General features: G+C 36.4%; 1 protein-coding gene across 1 annotated transcript; it reads right to left on the bottom strand.

Annotated features, from left to right (window-relative positions):
- Window positions 1-7644: 7644 nt before the first annotated feature.
- On the bottom strand, window positions 7645-9263 carry LOC130720730 (uncharacterized). The gene has a single exon (XM_057571422.1). The coding sequence runs from the start codon at window positions 8806-8808 to the stop codon at window positions 7906-7908; it is 903 nt and encodes a 300-aa protein (XP_057427405.1). The 5' UTR covers window positions 8809-9263; the 3' UTR covers window positions 7645-7905.
- Window positions 9264-11057: the final 1794 nt, after the last annotated feature.

Here is an 11057-nt window from a genome sequence, read left to right on the forward strand (position 1 = left end):
TCTGTAATGCCCATGGTGCACCGGTGGACCAGTTTGAAACTTGCCCACCCTAGTAGGCACCCAAACAAGGTATGAGTTCCAATTTGCTTTATAGATGGTCAAACAAGATAATATAAATGTTACAAAATGCACTAGCAGTAGGTAAGCACACAAGTCATAAGTTCAAGAACAACAACACACGAATCAGAAGAGGATCAAAATAAATTACTCATCGGGCTATATCTACCTGGGACTTAGACTCACTCAGTGTTGGACTGTTGGAGGCTCAACCCACGTATGAAAAGAAATTAGGCATGTGCCGGAGATTTAATTGCTTGTATATGGCTACTTTGGTTGACCAAACCAAAACCGATCGGCCAAAACTACGTGATGCCAATTCGGAGCCTCGCCGAAAACTTCGTCAATGGCTAGTACTTCGATCTAGTTAATGACTGAGTCGAGTTTTATACCACTGATCACACCAACAACAATTTATTATAATTTATTTTTTCATTTTTTTGACAAAATGGCACATGGGTCAAATCTAGCCACAATGGGAAAATGGCCCAAGAAAATAAATTCAATTAATACTTGTTGACTTAAGCACAAGAGCGCAATTTACAAGTACTCACTCGACGCCACCAGGAGGTACCACCATAAAATGAGACCTTAAACCAAGCTATAAGTCAGAGGAAGCAACTCAAATCTATCTCATACGATAGCAAGTATGTTTTCTCAAAATTTACATGGAGCTACTAATAATAGTTTAACCTTATAAGAAAAAATGAAGGTTTCAATTAGGTGAAAAAACTATATACTTAATGGTACACTATTTTCAAATTAGAGTACTATAAATAATAGTAAGTCAATGACAGAAAGAAATTAGTTTTTTTTAATCAAGAAAAGAGGCATTAGTTTTTTTTTATCAGCAGAAAAGAGGTATTAGTATTGGTATGACTCTTTATTCAGCAAGCTCTCTTTGTTTTTATTTTGTCCTAGCCCTCTTTTCTTCTTGGATGTATGAATATTGTGATGGGCTGAAATGGTTATAAAATCAAATGAAGTAATTCAGCATGTGATTAATTAATAATAGAGTGAAGTGAAAGTTATTCATATCATTACATGGGAGTAGAATTAGTTATCCTTCATTCAATAAATGCATTTAGGTATGAAAATGTGAGTCAAGTCGTCCCATAACTTTCGTGTTAATCAAAATTCAAAATATTGGAATGCATCAAATTAAATAAGGATGAGTATGGTTGGACACACCTAATCTGCCAACAAAAATTGAAAAAATATATAAAGGCAACAAGGACATGTTTGATTAACCCAATTCATACCATCCTATTAACATCTGTGAATTATGCAAGATGCGTAAATGAAATATAAAAATGTAATTCAACCAGTTACTTTAACTAGTTATTTGAACACACCTACTTAACAGTTTTACCAATTTTGAGATAGAGCATCTAAATATTATAAACCTGTACGGTAAACAAGCATTAATTAGATTATATTCCCAAAATTAAAGCAGTCTTCTTGTCTATTTTCCAATGAAAATGACTTCACAAGTGTCACGTTCGTTTTCATCTTTTCATTGTTTACTTTATATGCTTTGCCTGCTCTTGAATATTATTAGAACCTAGAAAATCAGAAGAACTGAAATGGATAATATTGATAGTGAACCTAATTCTCAAATAGGAATTAGAAAGAAAGGTTACAAAAGTTGTAGAGCATTCGAGAGGCTCTACTCTCTCCCAAGTCTCAAGCCTAAACCCAATTCAAGCCTACCTTCTCTCTCACACAATACATGCTTATATACCCCAATCTCTCTCTCTTTCCCACTACCTGCACAACTCATGCCACCTCAGTAGGTGGTTACACCTCTCGTGGGAATTGATTTGGTGCATTGCACCTCTTCCTCTTACTTCCATGGACTCTAGTAGTATTGGGCATATCCCTAACAATTGGGTTCCTATCATCACTCCCCCCCTTCAAAACATCCTTGTCCTCAAGGATGGATGTGGAAAACCCTGGTTGAATGTATATTGCTGCCCCCAAAGTGACCTGTAACAGCCTCCATTTGATCCCCTTCTCTGCAGAATATGAGTATGGATTATAGAATCCAACACCTGGATCCCATTGTTGAAACGATGTGGGCCAAGTTGTTGCTGAAAAGTCAGAACAACCTCCAGGATTCCATATATCAGTCTGGCATCCCATCTCAAGTAGCAACAAAACCTTAATTGCTGTCATGTGCCGCCAGGACTCCCTCAACATCTCTTCAGCAAGAACAACTTGTGTGCAAGCATAGAAACCCGCCTGTAGTTGTAGCAACATTGGGACATCAACATCTTTTCTCACTTCCGGGGACTTCATAACCAAAACACCCACATTTGCATATCTGAATAGAGGTGATTCATAAACATCATAAACAACTTTGAAGAAATATGAACTTAGCAATTGAGTTGCTAGGTCAAATCCTACCCCTCCAAGCCCACTAAAACCACTGCATCTCCCCGTCTTTGAATCAGTAGTGAATTTATAAGCCAACAGTTCAGGATTGTATGCATAAGAAGTCCTAGCATCTGAAATATTCACCCAGCGGGTTTTTTCCCAATTCTGAACTACTGTTGAATTATCCTTATCTGCTAACCATAACACCCGTTGAATACAGTAGTATCCCTCAACATCACAGTCCGGCGGTTCCGGTGGTGGCCACTTGGCAACCCAGCGTTTGTCAACCACCATTTTAGCATCACCGTGTGATGGTTCCAGCAGCAAAGACAGGGCATCCATTAACCAGTATCTGATCACTATACCATCATCACTGCTTGTTGTTTTTGGCAGAAGAAACTTGTGTCTCTTCTCCCCCACTCTGGGTGTTCCATCAATATCTGTTTCTTCCCTAAAGCTCGAGTATCCACAGCTAAATCTTTTATCTCCACCTTGAACAATTGATTTCTCAAATGAGAGGAAGTCACCAATCTTTTCAATGTTATTCTCTGAATCTGACAGTTTTCTTTGAATTTATCCACCATTTAGAAGATCACTTTCCTCCTTATCCTCATTGTAACTGCACTCATGGAATGTCTCCCAACCAACAGTAGCTGAATCCCTGCATAAATTCGAGCTTCCAATCCCTGCTGAAAAAGAAGGCCGCAGTTGCTCTTTAACAAGTGCATCCTCCAAATTCATTGTAGAGATAATATTTTTGAAAGGCCCAGTTCCTTTCTTTACTGATGGGCCACAATCAATGTGTCCACAAAATAGGCCACGGTTTTGTGATAAGAGAAGTGAGTAGGAGAGCAATTCATGTGTTGTAAAATAGTTGCACACTTGTTGGGCCCAGCCCATTAGGTCAAAGGGGGGCCTCAGATGTTGACTAAGATAAAAATGTTGACTAATTTATTGTAATTCCAGTTTTGCCCCTCCTTGTTGAAGTATCTCTTTCTCGTGTTGTTCAAGAACTTTAGCAACCGTCGTCTGTGTAGCATGGGTCTCCGACGCCGGCGCCGCCGTCGGTGGGATGAGCGCTGCCGGACCAACACCACTGTCTAGAGATTCCGGTGGCTTAGGTGGTGGTTGTTTGTGTGGTTTCTTCGGTCTTGCTTCTCGACCCTTCCTTTTCTTCCAACGTCGAGAAACTTCAGCAGCATGTCCCTTCATCTCTGTCGTCCTTGTACTACCGGTTACCTTCGTCATCTTCGCCGGCGGAGTGGAGTGCGTGGCCGGAAACACACCTCGGTTCTGCTTCACTGGTAGAATCTGAATTTTCTTATTCACTTCCAGATCTGTTGCTACTGCAGCGTCTCTTCTTGATCCAGGAAGAAAGAGGCATTCCACTGTCTCTTCCGTTGTTGTATCGTCGATCTCCGTCGGAGTAACTTCACTTCTTCGGTGCTCTGAAACTTTGTCTCCATCATGTTGTTCACCACCGAAGCAACTGGCGTTTATCCACTCATCACACCGATTCCTTCTGATTTCCAGGTTTGTGGCTTTGGCTTTTCTGGCTTCATCCCTCTGAGTCTCTTCCTCCCCTGTATCTGGAACTGGATCTGGCAGGAACGAATCAGAGTCTGGTTCGAATTTTCTCAGTAATGCTATCACAAAATCCATCCATGTTGCCCTCTGATTTCTTCTTTTCCAGCCGTACCACCCAAAGAGCGCATCACGCGTCAAAGCCTTCTCAGCCTCTGAGAATTTCTTCTCTTCGGAAACTCCCTTGGCCTCACAGTGCTGCTCCACCGTGATGCTCCAGCTGTAGGCCTCTCTTCCATCAAATTTTGGAAACATCTTCACGAATCAATGGCTACCACAGCACCTAGATCGGTGCTCTGATACCAATGTTAGAACCCAGAAAATCAGAAGAACTGAAATGGATAATATTGATAGTGAACCTAATTCTCAAATAGGAATTAGAAAGAAATGTTACAAAAGTTGTAGAGCATTCGAGAGGCTCTACTCTCTCCCAAGTCCCAAGCCTAAACCCAATTCAAGCCTACCTTCTCTCTCACACAATACATGCTTATATAACCCCAATCTCTCTCTCTTTCCCACTACCTGCACAGCTCATGCCACCTCAGCAGGTGGTTACACCTCTCGTGGGAATTGATTTGGTGCATTCCACCTCTTCCTCTTACTTCCATGGACTCTAGTGTTGGGTTCCTATCAAATATATTCAGAATGTGAATTTTACTAGAGAGATTATACCACTTTGAAACTTCTTTTAATATTTTATTATTGAGTAGTAAAACTCTTGTTAAATTAAATCATCTTTACATGGCATTTTATTCAATATTTGAGTATATTAAAAATATGGTGTAAAAGCATTTGAACACCCAAAATCATTGTCACTATAGCTGGATCTTTAGATGTCAATATCATTTCTTTATGTTGATCAGATAAATATCTTTAATATGTATAACCAATTGATTGAGACATAAATACTTATAAAATAACCACGTGTCTACTGTTCACCTGACATATCAAAGATTATCACTATTCTAATATCTTCATTAACAAACTTCTATAAAATACTACATAAGGTCATGCATTATCACCAACATGTATAAGTGCTTCAGAGCTAAGTCATCTGGTACTTCAATTCCATGGCTTATTTGTTATTTCCTAATGAAAATGACCTTTTCTAACATTTACTCATCTAATAACCATTAATGTACATAATTGATGACTTGATGTGATTTGTCCTCATAAAATCACTTAAAGTACTTTCTTGCATAACTTGACTAATAAACAAACAACATTTCAATAAATCACATTGATACCATTTAACATTTTTCTTTCTTCTGTCACATAATCATAGAAACACTCAACCATCAGAGTCTGACAGGAAAACAATCCAACATTTTATCATCCAACAGCAGAAGCACTGAGTCATAATTAGCTTAAGAAATCATTGGCGATAATTAAGCAGATTTTCTAGTAAATAAATTCCATGTAAAGATATATATGGTGTTAAGTTTCACATATCAGAATAATACTTGTGACAAATTTCTAAAGACAATCAACACTTATTTCCTCAGATTAATATGAGGTAGACAGTTACCATAACTTTGAACTTTGAAGAACTTACACTATGTTTGGTAGGGTAGAGAGATAGAGAAGAGAGAGTAGAGAAGAGAGAGATTGAGTAGAGAGAAATAGGTGAGAAATAGAGTGGATTTAAGAGGTTGTTTGGTATGATAGAGATAAATGAGAGAGAGATAAGAAATAATGAGGTGGAAGAGAGAGAAACAATACAGCCCACACGATCACTGTTCCTTTTCTCCTCAAATTGGAGAGACCCAAAAAATGGGTGGGCCCCACCTCTGCAGCCCCTCCTCCCTCTCTCCTCTCTCCTACCAAAGAGGGTAACTCTCTCCTATCTCTCTCCCTTGCATCTCTCTCTCTCCTATCTCTCTTCTAACAAACAAAGCCTTAAAAAGCATGGAAGTTAATAGGAAATACCTGGATAGTTAGATGATTGATGACCATTGTAAAAAGCTATTCTCTGCTTGGAGCAAGTATTTAAAACGTTGGGACCCGGCGTTAAAACTTGGTAATGACCTCAGATAATCGTACAAAGATAAATATGGATGACCCACTTTAGGATAAAGGATAAAATGTTAATTGAATATTTCATGGCAGAAACTATCAATATCTGGAGATAGAATGATAAACCAAAACTCCAACACGATAAAGGATGCATCATCAATCACCATACACTACTTTAACTTTGATAGAGGTTCCCTTTTCCATAAAAGGTAATCACTATGTATACTCTCTGGAGTACACAACCTTAATCTATCAAACTCACTAAGTGAGGCATGTATACAAAAAGAAGCAAAGAAGGAGCAAGAACAGTATAAGCAACTATGAGTTGGGAAGAGACAAGCTGTTTCTCTAACGCATAATTTATACATGTAAACTTTATACAACAAGAAAAGTTAAACCAAGCATTCATCAAAGTTCTTCTTACCAACACCAGAGTTTACTATCATTTTAGAAGATCAATACAACTCAGATTATTTTATGGAATATAGAGGCAAGCATCTGCATTCTGCGCTGAAAGCAGATAATATAAAATATTACTATCACAGATTCACAGTTCACTTATTTTTAGCAACACAAATGCAATTAATAGAATGAGAAGTATAAATAAATAACTTAATGGCAGCAGTTCAATTTTCTGTTGTGTTAGGACCATCAAAGATGTCTTGCAAATGTGATTGATATCTGAATTTGCAGCTGTACATCTTCCAAGTAATTACTAATGTTTATAAGAAATGAGCATTGTTATTAACAAGTTTACAGTTGTTGCACAATTTGTATGACAGAATCATGAAACAGACATGTTGCAAGATTAGGAGTCATAATTCTTGAATGTGGCTGTGGCTGTGAAAGAACGGTGGAAAACAAGTGAGCCAAAATTACAGTAGACAGAAGCAATTTTCCTTAGCTTGTGTGGTTGTCACCATGATTTTGGCTTCACCGTGTATTCAAACATGCACTAAGAGGTCTATAGATAACATCGCAGAACAGCAAAGCATTATATAGGTGAGTCATTAAGCAGATGGTACGAGTACATGACAGTATCTCATAATGCACTCATCTACACATGGGAACTAGAATGATATCTGGCATCTCAGCACATAAATGAATATATAAACAAAGATAACCAGCCAGAATCTCAGACCCAGTATGCTAATGATAAGGCATCAGAGTATGTGATTTTACTTGGGGAAATATCATATCCATTCCCCAGGCATGGTATACCAAACAAGTATAGATCCCTTACCAATGATAATCAAATACCTCAGTTCCCTAAAAACACTAATGATTCTTAAAATAAGGAGAAAAAAGTTTTAGTCATTCTGATTCATTGATCTCTATCTCTCCAACGCAAAAAACGCCCTCTTCAACCTCCGCTCAACTCCTGCGATTCTCACACATTTGGTTCACAATCTTGAATGTATCTACTTGTTCTTGGACATTACTAGTTACTAGTTTGCTGTTCCCCAGCCTTACATATTTGATAAATTGAATTCTCAAAGCAAGGAGATCAAAAAATATATAACAATCTCAAACTGTGCATAATGGATATATACTCCTGAATCCTGATAAAACAATTCAAAGAAAATGCACTTCAATAACAAATTAAGATTAAGACATGTAATATGGATCATGGAATTAACATTTGAAGATAAATTAAATATACAGCCAAATGGGGGAAAAAATGTCTACGATCTGTTCAAATGCACAGATGTATTGAGGGTATGAATTTGAGAAAGGAACCAACACAAACAAAAGTTCTCATCTTTAATCAAGTGTAGTTCAATCACATTCTTGATAAATCGCAACTCACTAAAAGATCAGTTAGTATTCAATAGATGATGATGATGATGATTGTGGATTTCCAAAACTCTACTCATTCTTCCAAGCATACAAAACATGCGAGAAACCAAGACCTTGCGACTTGGACTCAGGAAACCTCTGAGAAAAAGACCACTGCAACACATTTGCATCAGAAAGGTTTTGAGAAGCCCACATTTTTTCCTCAGACAAGCATGTTCTGAACATAAACACAGCATTACCAAGAGATGATGCACCAAAGAGCCAATTGTAGACATCCCAGAACACTTCCACTGCAAGACCATCCACAAGAATGGTGTGGTTTCCCCTGAACTTCCATTTCAGCCTCTTCACCTGCATCACAGTTTTGCTGTCTATGCGAATCACAAGACACGGATCAGAGGAACTTGAAGTATCACACTCTATGACAAGATCATGGACCTGACCATTGTCACAAAACACAGCCTTGTTACCAAACAATTTCTTACCAAACACATGCTCTTTCTTAGCAACAAAAACAGCATTTCCAGGTAAAGGGATAGCACTGGATTTCTTAAAAGCCTCTTTCCTCAAATCTCCAAGGAGAAGAACCATTTGTCGATCTACAACAACACCAACATAAAAACCCTCCAATGGTTCAGGTCCAGCACCAAATCTAGCAGAAGAAAGGTCCCAATACACATCAATCTTACATGAATTAGCCTCAAGACTCTTACTACCCTTTCTCCTTGAAAACACCCATGGTTTCACATCCACCTTACACAGACACTGGTTTGAAGCATCATCGATCCCAACACTGAGTCCTTGCCCCATCAAGCTCTTGCTCCAGGTAATGGTTATCAAGCAGGACCTGCCTCTAATCCTGCACTGGTAAACACAAATAACCAGATTCTGTGCAGTTTTAGAGGCATTTGAAGAGGAAGAATCTGCAACCTGAACTGCATTTTCACCGAAACAGGAAGGAAAGTCCTTCATCTTCCAAAGGGTATCTCCAACTCAACCCAATTTCAAAACTGAGGAAAAATTCGAGTGGGGAAAAACAACAAACAGGTGGTGCCCAGAAAAAACAAACAGTAGATAATGAAAGTAGGCTCTCTCAGGAGAAGGCAGAAGTTGCAGGGAGGCAGAGATTCTTACCCTGATGGATCAGAGATGTGTTGGCACAGTACAAGAAAGCCATGGATGAATCTATGTTGGTTCAGAGAGAGAGAGAGAGAGAGAGAGAACAGAGGCGCGTGCAAGATGAAGACAGGTGAAGAGGAATGTGTAGAGAGTAAAAGAGGGTCACAGAGAAGCAGACAAAAAAGCACACTTGTTTCACTGTCAATGAGTATAAACAAATCTCCAACAAATTTGAAAAGAAAAAGGAAAAGCAAAAAAGGTCTGTAAATCTCTAGAGAAAGAAGAAGACAATATGGTAGAAGAAAAATGGCTACCTGGAAAGCTGATTTGTGAAGGTTACTCAACACTGACCAAAGGTAAGGGAAAATATTAAGAAAACCTAAGATGACACTGCCAAACGCGTAGATCAACTGACACGAGTTTGTTTTAGGTTAAGCAGTAGAGTTTCTTATCAATGCAGCTTACTGACTTAAATACTTGGTCGACTCGAGAGTACTTTACGACTCATAAAAATTATATCCGGCTCGAAAATGCGATAACAATTCAATAGACTAATAAAATTGAAAATTGAGAAGAGAGAAGATGAGAAATTCAAGTGAATATTTTTGGTATTTAGATGTAAAATTAAGTGGTCAATGAAGGTAAATTCCTGTGTTAAAGGGAGGGTGTGACCTGTGAAGTGAAGGTTAGAGAATTCAGAGACTGTTCCTCGGAAGTGGAACCCACAAGGTTTGTGTAAAATTGTGAAGCACGTTCTCACATACATATGCACCTTGCGTAACATTCTCGACATTTAATAATAATAATAATAATTGTTAATTATCAGTCGACAGCCCTTCTTTTTCTCAATCATTCCTAAACTTTTCTTGGAAATTATTCTTTTTTTATTGCATGATAATAACTTTCTCTTAATTGGTCAAAAAAAAAAAACTTTCTCCTAAGATAGATTGAAAAATAATATATTATTGCCTTAAATTTTAATCTTTCACAAATTAGGATGATAAATTACAATCAATTTTCAATTAATAATTCAATTAAAACGATTTTAATTTTAATGCATTCACCGTGTAAATGTTTTTTATAGTGTCTTTTTTTTGTTGAGAAGGAAAACTTTTTATAATGTTAATCAATAAGATTTTAAAATGTGTCACAAATATTATTAAAATAAACAAAAAAAATTACTTTTCTCACATATTTTAAATTGATTGGTTTTTTTAACAGAAATTGATTGGTTGATTCCACTTAATATAATTAATTTACTAAGCAACCTTTTACTAATTTTTTTTTAATTGTGATTATTTTTTAACAAGAATTTAAATAGATTTTTATCATTTTAATTTTTTTAAATAGATAAATTACTTATTATTTAAATTAAATAATTACACTAGATTACTTTAAAAATCATTTCCAAATTTTAATTATATTTTTATCTTTTGATCCCTTTTGTAAAATTGTAATTCTTATTTTGGCTCCTAATAAATACTAATCAAATCCATGACAATCAATATTTATGATTAAATTTGAACTTATAATATTTTACACTATTTATTAAATTTAAGAATTAATTAATTACAAAATCATACTTTAATATATAAAAATTAAATTTATTTATTTAGATTTAAATATATAATATATATTATTTTTAAAATAATTATTATGAAGTGTATATATTTAATTATTAAAAAAAGCATCTTTCTGATGATGAGGCCGGTGTTACTAAAGACAAAATATTATAAATACATGATATACGGGCATTTCAAAAATTAATATCAACTTAAAATATAATGAATAATGTTACTCACACACCTCTCTTTTGAGGTGTGTGAGGTGGAATGATGAGAGAGATAGGAAGAAAAGAAAAAGTAAGGGAGAGAAAGTATGAGATGTGATAGATGGTAAGAGGAGAGAGATAGAAACAAAAAGAGGTGGAAATGAAGTGTTTTAAAAATGAGGTGTGTATATATCATTACTCAAAATATAATATTAGAAAATGAAAGAAGTTAAAAATCAGTTTGAAGCAGCTGGGGCAACACGAAGTTAAAGACAAACTATATTTATTGAGGTTGAAAGGTCAACTAAAGAACAAAATAAACCGAATATTC

This window comes from Lotus japonicus, chromosome 5, assembly GCF_012489685.1.
Source record: "Lotus japonicus ecotype B-129 chromosome 5, LjGifu_v1.2".
NCBI classification, from domain to species: domain Eukaryota; kingdom Viridiplantae; phylum Streptophyta; class Magnoliopsida; order Fabales; family Fabaceae; genus Lotus; species Lotus japonicus.

Coding starts and splice junctions, on each gene's coding strand:
- LOC130720730 (XM_057571422.1), bottom strand. CDS start 8,808: ATGAAGGACTTTCCTTCCTGTTTCGGTGAAAATGCAGTTCAGGTTGCA.